The sequence below is a fragment of the Macaca fascicularis genome, chromosome 19, assembly GCF_037993035.2.
Source record: "Macaca fascicularis isolate 582-1 chromosome 19, T2T-MFA8v1.1".
Classification (NCBI taxonomy): Eukaryota; Metazoa; Chordata; class Mammalia; order Primates; family Cercopithecidae; genus Macaca; species Macaca fascicularis.
Window position 1 is genome coordinate 54,928,804 of NC_088393.1, and position 23,890 is coordinate 54,952,693.

General features: G+C 45.0%; 1 protein-coding gene across 1 annotated transcript in view; it reads left to right on the plus strand.

Moving 5' to 3' along the window:
- Positions 1-23,890, plus strand: part of ARHGAP35 (Rho GTPase activating protein 35) — a 151,331-nt gene that overhangs the window by 76,833 nt on the left and 50,608 nt on the right. The window contains exon 3 of the mRNA XM_045380095.2: positions 2,183-2,327. Coding sequence (XP_045236030.1) covers positions 2,183-2,327 — 145 coding nt within the window. The remainder of the gene's footprint in view (positions 1-2,182; positions 2,328-23,890) is intronic.

Sequence of the window (23,890 nt, forward strand, 5' to 3'; positions counted from 1 at the left end):
AAAAAGTCTGAAATCAGAGCCTGTTTGCTTCAGTCTATAAGGGGAGCAAGCAGCAGCCATTCCCCCCAACCTAGGAGGCTATGCCACCACTTTGTGAGAGGTGGGTATCTCACAGTGAGTGGGGACAGGCTTTATGGAATGCATGGTTCTTCCCTAGGACCCCAGAATCCATTCACATTATAGCAGTCTCCATACTGAGTCAAGGAGCAGGCTGAATGAAGATTGGATTCTCATTGCCTTTGGTTTGTCATTTGAAGTAATCTCACCCAGCAGCCCAGAAATGGAATGGACTTGCTCTTTCCTTGTGTACATTATATTCTGCTCTATTCTTTTTTATTTTTTTCTTGCTACTTGTTTGCACAGGAAGTTCTCAGAGAATCTCAGACTAAACAGGAAGTGATTTTTTTCCTATATAGAGGGGTACTAGTAGTAACGAAGACGGGCAGGAGAAGGAGAGGGAATAGGTGACCTGTGGCCTGGCAGCTTGTTGTTTCCTTCCGTGGATTTTATGTAAAATCCCTAAATAATTTAGTTTTATGGGCTGTGCACATTTCTGAGTAAATCTGCTTTTCTAAATTGGTTTCATCAACTGGAAAATGAAACTGAATTGCTGGAGATACACCTGGGTCTAATTTACCGTGATCCTATTTGGTTACTTTTCTCTTTTTAGTAGATATTTTAACAAAAGGCCAAAATTTCAAGTGTATTTCTTTGGCTTTAGGAAATTTATCATTTGTTTAGAGTAATTTTTTCTCCATTTAAGGTTCAAAAGAAAAAGATTGAATACTTTTGAAGCAGAGTATCTCAGTATTAATCATGTTAATGAGTATAGGCTTTGGAGACAAATCTTCCTGAATTTGAATCCAAGCAGTTACTTAGTTGTATCATTTAGGCATGTGAGACATTTTTTCCTTGGTAAGATGGAGTGTCATCAGGTTTAAAAGAAATAATATTTGGCAGGCTGGGCAACATAGTGAGACCCCCATCTCTACAGAAAATTTAAAAATTAGCCTGGGTACATGCCTGTGGTCCCAGCTTTGGGATGCTGAGGTAGGAAGATCGCTTGAGCTCAGGAGGTCCAGGCTGCAGTGAGCTGTGATTGTGCCACTGCACTCCAGCCTGAGCAACACAGGGAGACCCTGTCTCAAAATTATAATAATAATAATAATAATATTTGGAACTTACTCTGTGCATAGTAAGTTCTCAAGTGGTTGCTGTTGCTGCTGCTGCTGATAGTACTTCTTGAAGAAGGTGACTGGGGAAAAAATAGACAAAAAAAATACTTTGTCTTGTTTGATTAGTTGACTTTACCTTTTCCTAACATGGATGCAACTGAGAATTGACCCCAAGCTAATGTATCAAGGGACGTTCTCATGTGGGGCTATCAGCCCTAGCAGAATGCCTGCTGTCTTTTCTAGAAATAGGAAATTATCTGTTTTCCATTTCATTTTTTTTAAACGATTTTAGCTATCTTTGAGTATGTAACATCTATTATCGTTGTAGGGTGTTTGGAAAACTTCCTGTTTACTCCAGAGCATCCCTGGTAGAGGATGTAGATAATTATCGTATTGTTATTTTATTACATAAACATGGCCTGCTTCTTATAAACATCTTTGTTCTAATAATGTGGTCTCATACTCAAGGTGTGACTCTTTCTGGCATCTTATGTGGTATTCAGAGGCCAGAAGATAGAAAATTAAAATTAATGAAATGAGCCAAGCGAGTCTTTTTAATCCTTCTTGAAATTATTTTATTTTATTTTATTTTATTTATTTTTTGAGATGGAGTCTTACTCTGTCGCCCAGGCTGGAATACAGTGGCGCAATCTCGGCTTACCACAGTCTCCACCTCCTGGGTTCAAGCAATTCTCCTGCCTCAGCCTCCAGAGTAGCTGGGACTACAGGCGCCCGCCACCACGCCTGGTTAATTTTTATATTTTTAGTAGAGATAAGTTTCAGCATGTTGGCCAGGCTGGCCTTGGACTCCTGACCTCAGATGATCCACCGGCCTCGGCCTCCCAATGTGCTGGGATTACAGGCGTGAGCCACCACATCCAGCCACTTCTTGACATCTTTCTAGCAGTTTTTATACCACTGCTTCCCCTTTAGAAGCCTTACTGAAGGTTAAGTTACATGTTGATACTCACTTTGTTTTTGTGCTTCCTTTTCTCTTTCCTGGACAGAAACCAAAGCCCAAACCCCGGCCATCCATCACAAAGGCAACCTGGGAGAGTAACTATTTTGGGGTGCCTTTAACAACTGTCGTGACTCCAGAGAAGCCGATCCCCATTTTTATTGAAAGATGTATTGAGTACATTGAAGCCACAGGTAAGAGTATTACCTCATAGCAGTTTATAGCTTTCACTGTCTACAGAATGCTTACTGGAGGGCCAAACTATCTGGAGATTCTGGAATCAGTTGTTGTTGAGTGTGAGATGCTCTTGGAGAAGGAGCTGAGCAGTCCCGACAGCTGTCAGATGTGTGGATTCTCCATTTGTGTGCAGTTTTGAGGCTGTCGTTGGGCATTTATTAGGGCTTGGCCTACGAGGAGCCATTCTATGCTCAAGGTGGCAGCTGTGACTGCTTGGGCACTTTCTCTGTGCTCCCTCACCCACCAGAGCGTCAACACTCTGTCAGTTGCCTGCCCGCCTGTGTTCCCTGCAGGTCTGTGAGCTCCTTGAGGGTTTTGCTATCGTGTCCTCAGTACTATAGTGGATACATAATACTTTTGGTTTAGTAAAATGAATACAGCCCTTAGCATTCATCGGGTGCCTGAGACTCATGTATTGACAGGATTTTTTTCTGAGATAAGAAAATGATTAGGATGTTTGGGATATCTTCTGGTTATGCAGCTCCTCTGACAACTTGATGCTATCGCAAAGGTAGACTATCTTGGAAAATTTTTTTGCATTGTTCTTGAAATAACTAAGTTTTACTTGTGTTGAAACCATTTGCTTTATTCATTTGAGTTCTCATGTGTTCCTTTGACCTTCCAGTTTCACTAAGGTGGGTTCTTGAACATTAGGAGTTGGGCTCAGGAACACAGGCTTAAACTGATTTGAAACTGAGGTAGGGATTACAGCCTTCCTATCTGTTCTTTCTAACTCTGATGTTATCTACAAAGGTATTAAGTATTGTGTGGTGCGGACAGCCTACTAGGCTCTGCTGGTAATTTCAGCAGCATCGTGTGAAGCTGAGTGACAGTGTTCATATTTATTTATGATGATGTAAATCAGGGAAGATAGCTTTATTTATTATTTTATTTTTATTTTTATTTTTTATTTTTTGAAACAGAGTCTCACTCTGTTACCCGGGCTGGAGTGCAGCGACACAATCTCAGCTCACTGCAACCTCCGCCTCCCGGGTTCAAGCAATTCTTCTGCCTCAGCCTCCTGAGTAACTGGGATTACAGGCGCCCACCATGACGCCCAGCTAATTTTTGTATTTTTAGTAGAGACAAGTTTTCACCATGTTGGCCAGGCTGTTCTTGAACTCCTGACCTCGTGATCCGCCCCCGCTCAGCCTGGCAAAGTGCTGGGATTACAGGTGTGAGCCACCGCTCCTGGCCTGAAGAAAGCTTTTAAGTTGAAGCCCACCAAAGACTTTGTAGTTATTTCCTAGGTTTTCTCTGTGGCACCCCAAGCTTGAATCTCAATAAAAAGCACTTTGCATAATCATTACAGATCTATAGCTTTGTTTAGTCCATTCTGTACCCAAAGCAGTTTCTCAGTGTCCATCTTTTTTTTTTTTTTTCCTGCTGTAGACACAGGGGTCTCACTTATTACCCAGGCTAGTCTCACAATCCTAGCTTCAAGTGATCCTCCTACCTTGATCTCCTAAAGTTCTGAGATTACAGGCATGAGCTACCATGCCTGGGCTTCAGTGGCATCTTTTTTGACACTCATTTTATATTAATTTCTTCCTTTATCTGTCTCTATAAAATGTTTGAAAGTTACAGGTGTGATATGCACCTTTACATTTATTTATTTACTTACTTATTTAGTTTTTTTAGACGGAGTCTCACTCTGTCACCCAGGCTGGAATACAGTGGCATGATCTCAACTCACTGCAACCTCTGCCTCCCAGGTTCAAGCAATCCTCCCGCCTCAGCCTCCTGAGTAGCTAGGATTACAGGCATGCACCACCACACCTGGCTAATTTTTTTTGTGTTTTTAGTAGAGATGGAGTTTCACCATGTTGGTCAGGCTGGTCTCAAACTCCTGACCTCAAGTGATCCACCCGCCTTGGCCTCCCAAAGCGCTGTGATTACAGGTGTGAGTCATCGTGCCCACGCTGCACCTTTATTTTTAAATACTTCAATGGGTATTTCCCAAAAACATTCTCTTATAGAACCACTGTGCATTTATCAAAATTAGGAAATCAACATTGATCTAGTACTCATCTGTCTGTAATCTAATCTATAGCCTTTCTCATTTCCTCAGTTTTCCCACTAACTTCCTTTGTAGCAACAGACAAAACACTGTTTTGGTCCAGGACCTTATCCGGGACCATATGTTATATTTAGTGATCAAATCTGGCCAGGCACAGTGGCTCACAACTGTAGTCCCAGCACTTTGGGAGGCTGATGCAGGCAGACCGCGAGGTCAAGAGGTTGAGATCATCCGGGCCAACATGGTGAAACCCCGTCTCTACTAAAAATATAAAAACTTAGGCCAGAGGTGGGTGGATCACCTGAGGTCGAGAATTCCATACCAGCCTGACCAACATGGAGAAACCCAGTCTCTACTAAAAATACAAAATTAGCCAGGCTTGGTGGTGCATGCCTGTAATCCTAGCTACTTGGGAGGCTGAAGCAGGAGAATCGCTTGAACCCAGGAGGTGGAGGTTGCGGTGAGCCAAGATCGCACCATTGCACTCCAGCCTGGGCAACAAGAGCGAAGCTCCATCTCAAAAAAAAAAAAAATTAGCTGGGCATGGTGGCACACACCTGTAGTCCCAGCTACTCGGGAAGCTGAGGCAGGAGGATTGGTTGAACCCAGGAGGCAGTGGTTGCAGTGAGCCGAGATCGCGCCAGTGTACTCTAGCCTGGCGACAGAGCTAGACTCCATCTCAAAAACAAAAACACAAAAAACAAAAATACCAATCAGTTCTTTTGTAGGGTATTCCTCAGCTTGGCTTTGTTTTCCTTTTTTTTTTTTTTTTTTTGTATTTTTTGTGTTTTTTGGTAGAGATGGTCTCAGACTCCTGAGCTCAAGCCATCCACACGCCTTGGCCTCCCAAAGTGCTGGGATTACAAGCGTGAGCCACCGTGCCCAGCCTTGGCTTTGTTTTCATTTTTTTTGGATATTTCATCATGATCAGGTTCTGGGTTTGCACTTCTGGCAGACATCACAGGGCAGCAGTGCCTTTGCTCTGTCCCCTCCACTTCATCTCTGCTGCCCACCATCACCCACCTTCTCAGTCCAGTCTATGGATATGACGATTTATCTGCTGAAAACCCATCCTTGCTTCTTTGTTGCCTACCAGATGCAGGCCACAATCATAATCCTCCTTCCCAGACTCAGGAACAGCAGGACTGTTACTATGCCATCATCCCCTGCCCTCCTTCCCACCCTCCTTTTTTATCCCTCTCCCCCTCCCTTCTTTCACCCGTTTCTTTCAGTTTTATCCTGCTTCAAGTATTAATTTTAAAATTATTCTACGAGAATGCAAACAATTTATCAGAAGGATGTGAACCAAGCAGAATTTCTTAGTATTTCTCTGCCTTAGGGCATTCCCCTTGTGTGGTTTAAAATTTGTCCCCCACTTCTCTTTGCCTCTGGAACTTATCCTTATTCTTCAAGAGGCTCCTACCCCTAATAGCACTTTGAATTTAACCTCCCTGGTAGTTCTTCTCAGCCAAATTTCACCTTCCTGAAAATGGGATTCTCTGTTCTCCTTGTCTCCCTAGAGCCCGATATAGCATATACATTAATTGATTATTATAAATTAGCCGGGCATGGTGGCACACATCTGTGGTCCCAGCTACCCTGGAGGCTGAGGTGGGAGAATTGCTTGAGACCAAGAGTTCAAGGCTGCAAGTGAGCTGTGATCACGCCACTGCACTCCAGCTTGGGCAACAGAGCAAGACCCTGTCTCTTAAAAAACAAAAGAGAGAGAGAAAGAGACAGGGTCTCGCTCTGTTGCCCAGGCTAGAGTGCAGTGGTGCAGTCATAGCTCACTTGCAGTCTCACCTTTCTGGCCTCAAGCCTCTTGAGTAACTGGGACTACAGGCACATGCCACCATGCCCAGCTAATTTTTGTATTTTTTGTAGAGACAAAGTCTCACTGTGTTGCCCAGGCAGGTTTCAAATGCCTAACCTTAAACCATCTTCCCACCTTGGCCTCAAGTGCTGGGATTATAAGCATGAACCACTGCACCCAGCCAGAGACCCTGTCTCTTTAAAAAAAAAAAAAAAAAAAAAAAAAGATTGATTGAATGAGTGGTTTTCAATCTGGAATACCTTAATTCCATTTTCGTCTTTCTTCTTCAAGAAAAAAATAACCATATATTTCCCCTTGTTGGCATTAGTTTGGCCTTTTTTTTTTTTTGAGACAGAGTCTCGCTCTGTCGCCCAGGCTGGAGTGCAGTGGCGCGATCTCCACTCACTGCAAGCTCCGCCGCCTCCCAGGTTAAGGCCATTCTCCTGCCTCAGCCTCCCTAGAAGCTGGGACTACAGGCGCCCACCACCACGCCCGGCTAATTTTTTTGTATTTTCAGTAGAGACGGGGTTTCACCATGTTCGCCAGGATGGTCTCGATCTCCTGACCTCGTGATCCGCCCACCTCGGCCTCCCAAAGTGCTGGGATTACAGGCGTGAGCCACCGCGCCCGGCCTAGTTTGTACTTTTATGAAATTTCAGAAGAAAAATTAAACCTGGTGTCTGTGAGCTTAGTGTGCATTGGAGGGGAGTCTTTGTGTACCCTTATTTCCTAAGAAAACTTTTTTCTCCCCTTTATAAAATTAAAGCACATTCATTGTAGAAATTGGACAAATGGCAAGAACTGTGAAGAGGAACTCAAAAGATTCGTGATCTGCTACTTAGTGAAAATCACCATTAATGGTTTGAGATGTTTCTTGTAGTCTTATTTCTCTGCACATGCACATATATTTATTTTTACATAATTCAGAGTATGAGGTAAGCTAGTGTTCAACTTTTTTTTAACATAGCCCTCTTAGATGAGGCAGAAGAGGCTGGGTGCAGTGGCTCACACCTGTAATCCCAGCACTTTGGGAGTCCAAGGTGGGCGCTCACTTGAGGTCAGGGGTTCCAGACCAGCCTGACCAACATGGCAAAACCCCATCCATCTCTACTAAAAATATAAAAATTAGCTGGGCTTGGTGGTACATACCTGTGATCCCAGCTACTCGGGAGACTGAGGTGGGGTAATTACTTGAACCTACAAGGTGGAGGTTGCAGTGAGCCAAGATCGCACCACTGCACTCCAGCCTGGGCGACAAAGTAAGACTCTGTCTCCAAATTAATTAATTAATTAATTAAGTGTGCATGAATGCCAGGCATAGTGGTGTGCACTTGTGATCCCAGCTGTTTGAGAGGCTGAGGCAGGAGGGTCGTTTGAGCCCAGGAGTTCCAAGGCTGCACTGAGCTCTGATCGTACCACTGCAGTCCAACCTGGGCAACACAGCAAGAGCCTGTCTCAAAACAAAAAAAAAAGAAAGAAAAAGAAAAAAATTACCATTAATTCAGTAGTATCATTTCACATATAATTCATTTTTAAATGTATTCATTTGGCCGGGCGCGGTGGCTCAAGCCTGTAATCCCAGCACTTTGGGAGGCCGAGACGGGCGGATCACGAAGTCAGGAGATCGAGACCATCCTGGCTAACACGGTGAAACCCCGTCTCTACTAAAAATACAAGAAAATTAGCCGGGCGAGGTGGCGGGCGCCTGTAGTCCCAGCTACTCGGGAGGCTGAGGCAGGAGAATGGCGTGAACCTGGGAGGCGGAGCTTGCAGTGAGCCGAGATCGCGCCACTGCACTCCAGCCTGGGGCACAGAGCAAGACTCCGTCTCAAAAAAATAAATAAATAAATAAATAAATAAATAAATAAATAAATGTATTCATTTAACTTAAAACTATATGTTATAGCTGAGATTTTTGTACTAGGATTCAATTAATAGTCACACTGCACTTGGCTTTGCCCCTTCAGGCCCTTGCAGTCCAGAACAGTCCTCTCTGGTTTGTTTTAATAATGTGATTTTTTTTTTTTAAGAGACAGAGTCTCACTCTGTCACTGAGGCTGGAGTACAATGGCACAATCATAGCTCACGGCAGCCTCTAACTCCTAGGCTCAAGTGATCGTTCCTCCTTTTCTTCCTGAGTGCTATAGGCATGTGCCACCACACTCAGCCAATGATGACCTTTTTTGAAAAGCCTAGTCAGTTGTCTTGCAGAATGTCCTCCTCATGTAATGTGCCCTTCGGACCTCTTCACCATCCTCGGCTCCCTTCCAGGACCACCTGTGACCATGTCAGAGTGTGGCCTCTGGCTGAGCAGGGGGTTGAGCACCCTGCATGTGGTGGATGCGGGACTGCTGCCTCTGTCTCCGGACAAGGCACACGTATGAATTGGGCTTACAGGCTCCATTGGGTTGTACTGAATAATTGAATGAATTGTGGGCTAGTGTTTTCTGCAACTCTGACTGACAGACAGTGGGCTTGCACGTTCCTTAGGGAAAGCTGGTGCTGCCACCTGCCCTCTCACCCCATCTCCCTCTCTTGCTCGTGGTGGGAATGGCCATATGACCACACAGTTTTCATGTGCTATTCCAGGCAGGGGCTCCTAGCTGATTAGACATAACATTCCCAATGAAACTTGTTTACCAGGCCTGGTCAAAGCAGTCCAAAGTCAGAAGTCATTGTGTCCCTGTTTTTGTGTCCATTTCATGTACCTTGGCACTTTAAGGCTTGTCCTGGAAAATAAAACATTGCATCATCACTTGTGAAGGCAGGGCTTGGGAGTTTGCACTGCTAAGATGAGGATAGGAAAGAAATTTATGCCGCAGGGCCTTTGCTGCTGCCCACTCACCTGTCTGCACAGCCAGGGCATGGCCAGCGGAAGTGGAGAAGACGAGCGAGACCACAACCTTGCCGTGGAGAGGTGATAAATCAGGACTTGAACTATCCCATCACTCTAAAAATGTTTTTTATCTGATTACAAAAGTAATATATGGCCAGGCATGATGGCTCACGCCTGTAATCCCAGCACTTTGGGACGGCAAGGCAGGAGTAGCATTCCAGCCCATGAGTTTAAGACCAACCCCAGCAACATGGTGAAACCCTGTCTCTACCAAAAATACAAAAATTAGCCATACATGATGGTCTGTGCCTGTAGTCCCAGCTACTCAGAGGCTGAGGTAGGAGGATCGCTCGAGCCCAGAAGGTTGAGGTTACCGTAAGCTGAGATCACGCCACTGCACTCCAGCATGGGCAACAGAGTAAGACCCTGTCTCAAAAAAAAAAAAAAAAAAAAAAAGGAATATACATATACTTGCTTACTGTAAAACAAATTAATCATTATAGATATGTATGACGGAAAGTGAAAATCCTTTACAATCCCAGTCTCCAGGAGTCATCTCATTAATGTATGGATTATGCTTCCTGCTAATGCTAGTCCCCCAAAACACTGAAAAGTCTGAGTATGAGATCATCTCTGTGCCGTTCTGCAGCTCGTTGTTTGTTTTAGCTGAACATGATATCTTGGGCGTCACTTCTGAATTCCACCTCCAAGCCAATTGCATTTTGGTTTTTGATGTGGGGAGAGGATGCAAGAGCTATTATGAGAGGAGGGTGTCTGGAAGTGTGGGAAGAGAAGCCTTGTTTGCAGAGGTGGCATGTGGCAGGTTCCTGTGACTGACATCTCCCAGCCCCTTAGTTTGTGAGTAAAGTGCCAACTCCTTCTAAACACAGATCACAAGAAAAAGGATCATCACTTTCTTACCTCAGTTTACTGCTCCTGATGTTTACGAGCAGGGGAGCAGGGCGGTGTGTTGAGACTCCTCCCCCATATTTTCCCTTCTTAGGTTAGCTTCTAACATTGTGAGGGAAATTGGTTCTAATTTGCGCCTGTCTTCTTTCCTGAGCTTTCTGACCAGTTCATTTACCCTTGTTCATATTTCTGAAAATCAGAACACAGTCAAAAAATGACCAGAGAGTAGAACAGCTTTCAGATTGATCTGCAGATGCTTTTAGCCCAGCCCAGGGACATCCTCTGTGCTTGCTGTGCTAATAGGATATTAGACTTTCACTCTCTCAGCTCCGGTTACATGGAAAGGCTGGATGAGGGCATGTCACTGCCACAGCTGCTCTGGGACCGCCACTGAGAGTGGGAAGGAGGCGGGGGGTGGCGGGGAGCTTAGGAGTCAGACTAACTTTCTATTTCTAGCTTGAATGCTTTTTTCCTCCAGTTTTCATCTTTGTGGAAAATTGGTTGAAGCAATGGAGTCACTGCTCCCTTCTGCAGCAGTGTGGCTCCTAATGACAGAGAACATTGGCCAAGCTCATCTGAGCTCTCCGATGCACAGCAGGAAGTAGAATTATTCAATTCAGTGTACCTCTCTGGAATGGGGCGAGAGGTTACTTTTAGAGCCGGCTCACAATCCTCCTGAGAATAATTTCTCAGGGTAAAGTACACTCTTTATAGCTCATGGTGGTCACAAGACTGAGGTTTTAAATCCTGGGTCTTGGGGCCAAATTTGAGTCAAGCCTTCCTAGGATTCAAGAAATCTGACAGCAGAGGAACCCCCGAAACAGCTTCCAAGTGTCTGTCAGCCTGCCTACCTGGGACGGTCTCAGCGTTCTGGAGACAGAATCTTAGTGCCCCACTCGCTTTGGCTCTGCTGCGTGTGTTCCCGGTCCCCCAGCCTCTCCTCAGCCTCACTTGCTATTTAACTAAAAATAGCATTCTCTACGCATGCTTTCTTTGAATAATGTGTGAGGCCAGACTTCGTTCCCTGTTTCTGTGATTTTTAACCTCTGCTTTTGGCAGTGCAAGAGGGGGCAGGGCAACAGTGAGGAAATTATTTCCCTGGCCCCAGTCGTTTCTTAATTGGTTTGCTTACTGAGATGACCAACCTCCACACCTCCAACAAGTGCTGTAGGAGAAATTGTGCCCAGGGAGAAGCAGTTTCATTGGGGCAGAAGGCACCCATCTTCTCTCTTGAATTATGGTGTATTCAAACTATTCTATAAAAATAACTGCCAGGCCACAGTTTTGTTAGTGCAGATGACTTTCAGTTAGTCCTTCTGGAATGAAAAGCTGCCTGAAGTCAAGGAGGACCTGGCAGGCATTGAAAGTAATAATGCTCAAGGTGGTTTGCCCTTGCGTTCCCTCACCCCGCTTTCTGTTCCATACACGTTTCTTGAGCATTGATATGGCCTAGGCCTGGCTCTGGGCACTCCGTCATATATGATCCCATAAGAGATGACGTTTTGCTCTAAGAACATGGGTGTGGTAGGCCCTTGGGAGGAGTCACGGTACATCTCAGTCTTTGTCACTGTGGGGAGGACCTCAATGTCAGTAAAGTTCGGGGTTAGTCTGGCTGGAAAAAAGGTGGCAGCATTGATATTCCCTTCCCTGCATAAAACCTTGAGAGGAGTCCTGCATAAAATCCTGTGACAGAACCCAGGCTCTGCCTCTCAGGGCAGCACCTGCCTGTCATAGTATTTTAGCTGAAGTTCACGTTTATTTTCTTTTTCTTGTTTTTTACTTTTTTTCAGAAACGGGGTTACCCTGTCACCCAGGCTGCAGTGCAGTGGTGCAATCACAGCTCACTGCAGCCTTGAACTCCTGGATTCAAGTGATCCTCCCGCCTCAGCCTCCCAAGTAGCTGGGACTACAGACGCATGCCACCATGCCTGGCTTGGTTTTTTTTTTTTTTTTTTTTGAGATGAGGTCTTGCTATGTTGCCCAGGCTGGTCTCTAACTCCTGACCTCAAGCGATCCTCCCTTCTCAGCCTCTCTAGTCTCTGAGATTGCAAGCATGGGCTGCTAAGCCCAGCTTCACATTTATTTTCAAAAGCTCTTTGCTGGAGGGCTTGCACAGCCCCACCTTGGGGTATCATTGCCTGCATTTAGGAGACTATAATGTAAATGGTGCCTTCTTTATTTGCCTTCCAGGGGCACTTCCTTGATGGACACATAATCAGGTCAACTTTGACCTCTCATCCCTGGTTGAGCGGGGAAATCCCAGAGAGAGGATCACGTGGTTGTAGGAAGACAAACTTCCAGATAACTCTTTAATAGCATTAAGCTTAATTCACTTACCATGTTTTTTGTGGGGGTGGATGGCAGATTTTGTTCATTAAACGAGTATTTATTGACTGTTTATATTAATTAAGCACCTACTGTATGCTGGGCACTGTTTTTAACTCAGGTTGCCCCCATGTCTCTGGGAGTGGGGGAGGTAGATATAATCACACGAATGCATAATTCATCAGACAAGGAACATTATTGGATTTTAAAATTATTGGGGAATAAAATAACACACAGGACCCAGTGTTGGTGAGGATATGGAGCAATTAGAATCCTCACACTGCCGAAGGGAGTGTAAAAGGGCAGTCACTTTGGAAAACTCTTTGGCAGTTTATTAAAAAGTTAAACAGATCCTTTTATAGTTCATAAGTGTGACGATGGGTTGTATAGGGAAAAACTCCAACCCCATTTTTCCTCTACCCTCACACCACAACAATCACCAACACAGAAGACTTCTGTGACCAAATGTGTGGGGTGCTTTCCCCACATCCCCAGACGCCAGCTGCAAGTGCAGGCCTCTGGAACTTCTGACTGACCAGCTTCAAGTTGGGGTTCCCATGACCCCCTCTTTGGGTTCAATTAATTTCTGGAGCAGTTCACAGAACTTAGGGAAACACTTGCTTATGTTTACTGGTTTATTATGAAGAATATTACATGGGATACAGATGAAGAGACGTGGGTAGGGCGAGGTACAGGGGAAGGTCGTGGAGCTTCCATGCCCTCCCTGGGCATGCCACCCTCCAGGAGCCTCCAGTGTTCAGTTATCTGGAAGCTCTCTGAACCCTGTCCTCTTGGGTTTTATGGAAGCTTTATGACATCAGCATGCCTTCCCCCAGGGTATAGGGTGGGACCCTCTCAGGGGAGGGTCTTAAGACTCATAGTTGGAAAAGTGGGGTACGATTAGAGTCCTGCCTTGTGGCAGGTGAAAGGAGGACAGGAGAGAGATTGTGTTTCCTGATACCTGCCCTTGGGGCCTAACACACCCAGCATTATAACAAAAGACTGTAACAAGGGCTGTGGGAGTTAGGAACCAGGAACTGTAGACAAAAACCTGTGTATCATAATATCACATTCGGTTTTCATGCTTATGTGTGAAAAGTGCCTCTTTCAAACCTTGTTCTGGCACATTATCTTACATGAAAGGAGAAAAAGCTAAACATACACTTACCATCCCACTTCTAGGTATTTGCCCAAGATAAATGAAAACATAGTTCACACTAAGACTTGTACTCAGCTGTTTCTAGCAGCTTTGTTCATGACAGCCCCAAACTAGAAGCCACCCAAATGTCCACCGGCAGGAGAATAGACCAGTAGGTCCATCCATCCGATGGAATACTTCTCATTCATTAAAGGGAATAAGTACACTGTGTGTAACAACAGTGGGATCTCAAAATTATGCTGCTGAGAGTCATGGAAGCCAGACACACAAGACCATGAACTGCGGTTCCCTTTCTAGAAAACTCTGGAAAATGCACACTAACCTACTAATGTGAAGCCAACCAGTGGTGGCCTGGAAGCTGGGATGGCAAGAAGAATTGATTGCAAAGAAACAATAGAAAACTTTTGGGGGTGGTGGAAGTATTCCATATTTTAATTGTGATAATTTCACTCATGTATTACATATTACAAAATTATCGGGCTGGGCGCAGTGGCTTACGCCTGTAATCCCAGCACTTTGGGAGGCCAAGGTGGGCGGATCACAAGGTCAGGAGATCGAGACCATCCTGGCCAACAAGGTGAAACCCCGTCTCTACCAAAAATACAAAAAATTAGCCAGGAGTGGTGGCAGACACCTGTAGTCCCAGCTACTCAGGAGACTGAGGCAGGAGAATGGCGTGAACCTGGGAGACGGAGCGTGCAGTGAGCCGAGATGGTGCCACTGCACACCAGCCTGGGCGACAGGGCAAGACTCCGTCTCAAAAAAAAAAAAATTATCAGATGGTATACTTTAAATGGATACAGTTTACTGTATATAAATTATACCTCAATAAAGTTGATTTTTAAAAAAACTTTTAAAAAAAAGTAATTGGGGAACAGTTTCGAAGAAACTTGCTGTTTATATAATTTCAAAATATTATCCAGCACATTAACTACTAGTTACAAAGGGGCCGCCTTTATAATGCAAAGATCTGGGTATTACCACCTTACCAGAGTAGTTACACTCAGTATCTCTACCGGGTCAACCCGACATTGTGTTGTGCCTCCTGGCCAAAAATATCTCACCCGAATTTTATCAGGAAGAAGCAATCAGACAAATCCAGAATATGATACATTTATAAAACAAGTGGCCTCAGCACTTTGGGAGGCCAAGACGGGCGGATCACGAGGTCAGGAGATTGGGACCATACTGGCTAACCCGGTGAAACGCCGTCTCTACTAAAAAATACAAAAAAAAACACTAGCCGGGCGAGGTGGTGGGCGTCTGTAGTCCCAGCTGCTCGGGAGGCTGAGGCAGGAGAATGGTGTAAACCCGAGAGGCGGAGTTTGCAGTGAGCTGAGATCCAGCCACTGCACTCCAGCCTGGGCAACAGAGCGAGACTCCGTCTCAAAAAAAAAAAAAAAAAAAAAAGGTGGCCTGAGCTCAACAAAAAAGGATCATGAAAAATGAAAAAGAAGAGTTGGGGGGGTCTAATGTGACTTCTCCATTTGTACTGTGAACTCATTTTCCACCAGCCTAGTGAGATGTTAAACCCATGAAATTTGGAGTCACAGCTGACACCCCGCCTTTGCCATGCAGGAATAGCTGGCTAGCCATAGGCAAGACAACTAAACTGTCTCAGCCTCATTTTTCTGTTCCTTCAAATTGGGAATGAAAATAACAGCTCTTTCAAAGGGAGTTTTCGACGATTAAGTCTTGTTTGTAATGTTCTTGGAGTAGTGCCTGGCACGTAGTGATCACTCGGTCAATGTTAGCAATTATTTTGGTAGCTCCCGTCACTGTCTTGCAGTGGTGTGGAAATCCCAATGGGACATTTCCCCAAAACGGTAGTGGATGAGACTGGGCAGTGTCTGTAGGCAGTTTTTAAAACTTCTCCTTGAAGTATAACACACACTAAGAAAAGAACACCCATCTGGGCACTGGTTGCACAGGTCAGGAAACATAAGACGGCTACCCCCCAAAGCCCCCTCGTCATTTCATCCCTCAACAAGGATAACCAGTATCCTGGCATCCGATGGTATGGAATACTTTTGCCTGCTTTTGTATTTTAAAAATGGAATCATACCAAATGCACATTTTTGTACCTGGCTTCTTTCACTTAACGTTATGTTTATGAGATTCAGCTACACGATTAAATCCATAAATTCATCCATGGTTGTGTGTGATTGTAGATGATTCATTCTCATTGCTGTGTAGACTTTTCTCATGTGAATATTCCACAATTTATTTCTTTCTTCCACTCTTCCTGGACATTTGGGTACTTTCCAGTTTGGGGGCAGTTAGGAATAGTGCTGCTGTGAACATTCCTGTACATGAATTTTGGTGTACATATGTGTGCACTTACATTGGTGTGTATACCTAGAAGGGAGGCAGTTTTGAATAATTCAGTTTAGCATGTTGGACACAATGATTTAAATGATGTCTCCAAGCATGTATCAGTCCCTGAAGGGGTAATAATCTCCGAGGCTGATGGCAGAGGCAGTCAGGGGATCTCTCTGTGTTACTGAGCTTGTGATGGTGCGTTTTTGTGTCTTCGGGGCTGAAGGAGTGATTCTGGCAGGATGAGTGTGGTTTCCCCAAAGCTGTCACCACATTCTTGCCCCAGCTGGATCGTTGCCATCTACCGAGTCCTGGCTGGCCCTCCATTACCTCGCTGTGGCTCTCTCTGTGGTTTTGCGTTGAGACTGTGGTTCACACACATCTTGAAGACCCCATGGTTTTTACCTGCTGGCCATCATAGGACAGTGCTCTCTGATGAAATGCTGGCCATTTGTGGCACAGATAAGTAGGTGTCAGCAAGAACACCTAGCAGTGAGACAAGTCTTCACCAAGACTCCAAAATGAAAGGTTCAGCCTTGTGGGCAGTTTGTGAGGAGAGGAAAGGGAGCTAGTCAAGAAGTGAGGCTCTTATCCCAGTCCGTTTACAGGGTGAACGTGGAGCCCTGCAGCTGTGGACCAGTTTGTCTTCATCATTTGCAGGTCAGAGGTTACCCTCAGCTCCTCAGCTGCAAATGGAAGCCCTCTATCAAATGGCCTTTGCCAGAATACTTAGGCTGTGACCTTCCCCCTGATGCAGTTCATTTGCCTGGGTAAATGAGTAGAGTGCTATCTGCGTGGCAGATTTAAATTTCACCACTAATTGATGCTAGCGTCTTCAGGGGAAAATGCTTGCCATTAGATCAGAGGCCTTTGGGAGACAGCCTCAACAAATACATCCAGGACAGGGGGCAGGGATGGGGAAAGTACAGAATGCAGCTGTACCGAAAGGAACTGTGGGATGTGCCAAGAGAAACCAACTGAGGACTTTTGAGGTGTGCCCTTGGGGAGTGTGCATGTGCATGTTTGTGCCATGTGTGTTTTGATGGGCTTTTTTTTTCTTGCTAGTATATAGTATGTACAGGACAAACTTGAAGCCAAACTGCCTGGAATCAAATCCCAGCCCTGCTGCTTATGAGCAAATATTTAACTTCTCCATTGTTAGTTTCCTTGACTATAAAATGGGGATAATGATGGTACTTTGAGTCATGAGATGATTCAGTATGTTAAAGACCTCATAACAGTACCTGGCAGGTTGTAAGTAGTCAATTAGCTGCTGCTGCTGTTGGTGTTATTATTGAAATGATCTAAGATGCATCTTCTAGGCGGGCCCCTGTGCTGGCTATCCCCTTCACTTGCAGAGTCCCTCATGCAGAGGCTCCTGGTCTTCAAGACCCAGTATGGGTGTCTCCCCAGGGAGAGTAGCCCACGTGACTTGCTCTCCCTTCTGCATTCCTAAGGTCATAGCAGGGCGGGTCAGAGCATGGACTTTGGAATTAGTACGATTGGTTTAAAATCCCAACTGGAAGGGGATGGGGGATTAAGAGAGGATGCTTAAATGGATGTAAAAATACAGTTAGAAGGAATAAGTTCTAGTATTTGATAGCCCAGTAGGATGACTATAGTTAACAATAATTTATTGTATATTTCAACATAGCTACAAGATGTGAAATGTTGCCAACACAAAGAAAGGATATATATTTGAGGTAATGGATAGCCTAATCAGCCTGATTTGATCATTACACATTGTATCCTTGTATCAAAATATCACATGTATCCTGTAAATATATATAATTATGTATCCATTTTTAAAAATACATTTTTAGAATAGAATATTAAAACTATGAATACTCAAAGTTCTGAATGATTGTGTCATTTATTACATTAATTGTGCGGTTCAATTTAAATTTATGATCCTCCAAATAAATTGTCAAAATGATTTGGAAGGAACTATTATTTATCTTATGAAAAGTAAGCCCCAGAAATAAAAAAGTTCCTGCAAAATAATCTGCAGTTGTGTTTATATTACATGAATTATTCGCTGTTTCTCCAAAAGAGCATGTAAGAAGTCAGTAATTCTCAGATGTGCAAAATATTTCCACATGCTTAACAAGAAAACTATCCAAAATGAAACAAACAAAAATCCCAGCTCTGCCACTTACCTTGGCTAAACTCTTTCACATCACTGAGCTTCTGTTCTCCCTCTGCAAAATGCAGCTAATGATAATGCCCACCTTATTAGGACTATGAGGACTGTTTTTGTTTTGTTGTGTTGTGTTTTGTTTTGTTTTGTTTGAGACAGGGTCTCCCTCTTTCGCACAGGTTGGAGTGCAGTGATGCAATCTCAGCTCGCGGCATGCAGCCTCGACCTCCTGGGTCTCAGATGATCCTCCTAACTCAGCCTCCAGAGTAGCGGGGACCACAAGTGCACGCCACCACGCCCAGCTAGTTTTTGTATTTTTTGTAGAGATGGGGGTTCGCCATGTTGCCCAGGCTGGTCTTGAACTCCTGGCCTTGAGTGATCTGCCCACTTTGAGTGATCCCAAAGTGCTGGGATTACAGGCAGGAGTCACCATACCTGGCCCTACATCACTCTTTAAGGGGTCCTTTGTGCATTTATTTCTCTGCCTGGCTCCAGAGAGCCAGAGGACTGTGAAGACACTGTCCTTTTTTCGCCTATTCAGCAAGTATATATTGAGCACCTTATACCATGTGCCATGCACTGTTTAAGATGCTGGTGATACAGCATAGGACAAAACAGACAAAATCCTCACCCTCGTGTGGCGTACATTATAACCCGGGAGGAGACAGATAATAATAAGTAAAATGTAAAGAACCTTAGTGATTAGTGCTCTTGAAGGAAAAAATGAAGCAGGAAAGGTGGAGTATGAAATGTCTGGGGTGAGTGTTAACATTTTAGATAAGGAGGGCTGGGGAAGAGTGACTTTTGAGAAGGTCCTAGAGGAAATGGGGGAGGGAGCCATGCCATTTCCTGGGGAAGAACCTTTCAGACAGCGAGAATAGCAAGTGCAAACATCCAGAGGCCAGGACATTCCTGGGAAAGAGCTTGGTTTTTACTCTGAGTGAGGTAAAAACTCAGAGTTTTTAGGCCTTTGTTTAATAAAATAACTGGCTGCTCTGTGGAGAACAGTCCTTGCCCTTGAGGACTTGTGTGTTCTTGTTCTAGCTGCCTTTCTGCAAATCTTTCTCTATTCTGCTATTCCTTTCCCTGGATGTATACCCAGTCCCCCATATTGCTGGCATGGGTTCAACCAAACCCTTCCTTCAGACTTGAAAGGGTAGAGTAGCACACTCCAGCGTGGGGGCAGCCCAGGTTGGAGCCCAGCTGGGAGAATTCAGCACAGTAAGCAGACAGGTCACTTCCCATCCAACCCTGTCTTTCCAAGCCCGTCTTCCTTCACACTGGACTCCTTATCACCTTCACACGGTGTTGTGCCTCTGCGTCATTGTTAATCACTGTTCCTATTGCCTAAAATGTTGTTTTGTCTCCCATCTAACACATTCCCATCCTTTCCAAAGACTTCACACTCTAGACATGCCTTGATTATAGTACCTGTCCCCTTGTGTTAGGGATACTGTTTCTGTCTGTCACTCCTTAGAAGAAGAGACAGGAGGGAGCTTGCTCTCCTCCCTCTGCCATGTGAGGACACGAGAAGGCGGCTGTCGGTATGTAAGCCAGCAGGAGGGCTCTACCAGAAACCAAATAGTCTGGCCCCTCGATCTTGGACTTCTCAGCCCTCGGAACTGCGACAAAAAGAGAGCTATTGTTGAAGCCACCCAGTCTGTGGTATTTTGTTATGGCAGCCTAAGCAGCTAAGACAGATGGCAAGGTGACCGACTCAGGCATCAGAACACCTGAGAGCCTTAAGGCAGGGGCCCCTTCTTTCCTGATTCATGTGTCCCCATGGGACCTGGCTCCCCAGAGTCCTCCGTCAGGGATCTTTGTGTCCACATGACCAGAACAGAGCAATTGGGTCAGTAGAAATGGGAATTGAGGCAACTGAAAGTCAGAAGGGCTGAGACAGGTGGACGAAGACGTGGACAAATGCCACTTGAGAGCCATGGTCTGAAGAGATGAGCTCACGCCTTTGTGTAGTGCCCGGCTCCCAGGTGGTTTACTGTTTGAAATGTAAGCTGACTGGGTATCAGACAACTGAATCCTACTTTTCCAAACAAAGATGGTGCAAGGCCTTGTGATTTCACCCCAGTTTGCGTTCTTTCACTCTTGGCTGGCATCCTTTGGCTATTTAAATTCATAGCCTCCCAACAGTTTTAAAAAAAACAAACAAACTCACACAATTTATCTTTTCATGTAAGCTGCAATTTGGTTGAAACAAGATCTTTCTGGTACATAGTCCAAAGCTCCTGATAACTGAAACTACAATCAGTGTTTCTCTTCTGTGATCTGTTTTTTGTTTTAAAAGCCACAACAGAAAACCTTTTCTTCTGTTATGACTGTCAGGAGCCATCGTTTGGGCTTAATCGATAATGAGGTGTTTCACTTCCTGGGGTTGGGCTCTCTGTGGAGAGCACTTACTTCTCCGTAACCCGTGAAGCCAGTGAAGGACCCTGAATCTGGGTAAATTCAAAATTCTTTTGAGCCTTGGATAGTCTTAGGCATAGTTCTGGCAGGGTCTGACTTGAAAAAGTAGGTTGTGTATTTATTATTGTCGTTTCAATATCACTAACACTAGATGAAGAAGAAGGCAAAAGACCCAGCCTGAGCAGAACTCAATGCAACAGTCCTTGATTCTAAGCCACCCCTGTCCATGTGATACAACTCCTGGCGGTGGGGGGGATAGTGGGGCGTTTTAGTAAGTATAGGTATTAATGATAAGTTTGTCTAGTTTGGAAAACTTTTGAATGGGCAGAGGTGAACATAATCAGATGGCAAGGATGTGGTAGTAACTGTTTGAATAACAATAATGATGAGGATAGCTAACACTGATAAGCATTATTTCATGTCACCCTGTCCATGACGGACAGAGCCTGAGAGGAGTCGCCATTGCCCCCACGCAGCCAGCCTTTCAGCAGCCTTCTTGGCAGCAGTTATGTCAGACCAACAGTATCTTCCTAATCTTAGCCTCACAAAATTCATTTATGTTTCTGTATACCTTATACACATAGCATGAAGGTAATTTCACACAGTGTGTTTTGTTTTGTTTTGTTTTGTGACAGGGTCTCTTTCCGTCATCCAGGCTGGAGTGCAGTATTTCATACTTCCTGTATTTGTGGCAGGAAGCTTTATGCTTTATCATCAGAGTGATCTTTGAAGGGAAGGACTTACTCAGCATTTAAATAACACAAGCTAGATTACTGGGCAACCCTTTAAACCATTTAAGAAAAAAATGATTTCCTTTTTAAAAAATGGTAATTGCTGTATGATTCTCATATTTTTCCTCTTTTTTAGGTAAAAATGAGCCTTCATGCTACACCCACATATGCCCATCATTTAGCAAGACAGGGTCAATGCAGGTCATGCATCCCTAATCCGAAATCCAAAATGCCCCAGATCTGAACATTTTTGAGCACCAACATGATTCCCCACCTGACCCCATGTGGCAGGTCACAGTCAAAATTTGTTTCATGGACACAATTACTTAAAACATTGTACGAGGCCAGGCACAGTGGCTCATGCCTATAATCCCAACACTTAGAGAGATTAATGCAGGCACTTGAGCCCAGGAGTTTGAGACCAGCCTGGGCAAGATGGAGAAACCCCATCTCTACTACAATTACAAAAATTAGGTGTGATGGCGTGCACCTGTAGTCCCAGCTACTTGGGAGGCTAAGGTGAGAGAATCACTTGAGCCTGGGAGGCAGAGGCCACAGTAAGCTGAGATTGCACCACTGCACTGCAGCCTGGGTGATAGAGCAAGACCCTGTCTCAAAAAAAAAAAAAGGAACTTTATGAAATTACCTTCCATGCTGTGTGTATAAGGTGTGTAAGAGGTATATGTGCAACGTAAGTAAATTTTGTGTTTAGGTTTGGGTCCCATCCCCAAGATATCTTTTTTTTTTTTTTTTTTTTTTTTTTTGGAGAGGGAATCTCACTCTGTCACCCAGGCTGGAGTGCAATGGCACAGTCTCAGCTCACTACAACCTCCGCCTCCCAGGTTCAAGCGATTCTCCTGCCTCGGCCTCCCAAAGTGCTGGGATTACAGGCGTGAGCCACCACACCCAGCCTCATCCTCAAGATATCTCATTACGTATATGCAAATATTCCAAATTCTGAAACACTTCTGGTCCCAAGCATTTTGGTTGAGGGCTGCTCAGACTGTAATACATCAGTGTGGTTAAGAGCAGCCATATGGAGTCAGTCTCTTTGGATGCCAGGCCTAGCTCTGCTACCCAGTAACTGTGTGATCTGGGGCAAGTGACTTACGCTGTCTAAGCTTCAGTTTCCTCATCTGTTAAACAGGCATGATGATGATAAACAGTATTTTATGTGTGCATGTATCTTCCTAAGTTTAACCAATGGTTTCTAAACATTTGGGGCATATGTATAGCTCTCATCTTACAATTACAAATTATCATTAGCTATTCTTAAAGCAGACTTTCTTTTTCTTTCTTTTTTCTTTTTTTTTTTTTTTTTGAGATAGAGTCTTGCTCTGTTGCCCAGGGTGGAGCGCACTGGCACAATCTCGGCTCACCGCAACCTCCGCCTCTCGGGTCCAAGGGATCCTGGGATCCTCCTGCCTCAGCCTCCCAAGTAGCTGGGATTACAGGCGCCCGCCACCACTCCCAGCTAATTTTTTGTATTTTTAGTAAAGACGGGGTTTCACCGTGTTAGCCAGGATGGTCTCAATCTGCTGACCTCGTGATCTGCCCACCTCGGCCTCCCAGAGTGCTGGGATTACAGGCATGAGCCACTGCGCCCGGCCAAAGCAGATTTTCTAACACTGCTATTCAAATGGTACCATCCTTTGTTGTTGTTTTTTTTTTTTTTTGAGACAGAGTCTCGCTCTGTCGCCCGGGCTGGAGTGCAGTGGCACGATCTCGGCTCACTGCAAGCTCCGCCTCCCAGGTTCACGCCATTCTCCTGCCTCAGCCTCCTGAGCAGCTGGGACTACAGGTGCCCGCCACCACGCCTGGCTAATTTTTTTTGTATTTTAGTAGAGACGGGGTTTCACCATGTTAGCCAGGATGGTCTCGATCTCCTGACCTCGTGATCCGCCCGTCTCAGCCTCCCAAAGTGCTGGGATTACAGGCATGAGCCACCACGCCTGGCCCGTCGTTTTTAAAAAGTGTAATTTAAACTGTTAAGTGGGGCTGGGCACAGTGACCATCCCAGTACTTCTGGAGGTCGAGGCAGGAGGATCACTCAAAAATAAATAAATAACTAAACTGTTAAATGTGTGGCTTAGATGATTTGTTCATCTAAATAGGATGAATAAATTTGTGAGGTTGGGCATAGTAACCATTTTGGTACAGTGGCAAGGTGATTGATGCTGGCATCAGAACACACCTGACTGTTAGTTCAGGATCTGTGCTTCTCACATTCATGCAATGAGGATGTTTAATGAACCTCTCCAGCAGGCCAGAAGATAATGCATAGGGCATGGTCTCTGCTATTAGGAGTTAGGAAATGAAAATGGGAGAATAGGTATAGAAGGAGGGAGATTTTTTATGTTCAAAATACAATGAGAACCCTGAGGAGGGAGCTAGAGTGCAGTGGTGCGATCATAGCTCACTGCAGCCCAAAACACCTGGGTTTAAGCGATCCTCCTGCCTCAGCCTCCTGAGTAGCTGGGACTACAGGCCCAACCCACCATACCTGGCCACCATCTTAATCTTTTTTTTTTTTTTTTTTTTTTTTTTTTGAGACGGAGTCTCGCTCTGTCGCCCAGCCCAGGCTGGAGTGCAGTGGCGCGATCTGGGCTCACTGCAAGCTCCGCCTCCCGGGTTCACGCCATTCTTCTGCCTCAGCCTCCCGAGTAGCTGGGACTACAGGCGCCCACAACCGCGCCCGGCTAATTTTTTGTATTTTTAGTAGAGACGGGGTTTCACCGTGGTCTCGATCTCCTGACCTTGTGATCCGCCCTCCTCGGCCTCCCAAAGTGCTGGGATTACAGGCGTGAGCCACCGCACCCGGCCCATCTTAATCATTTTTAAGCGCAT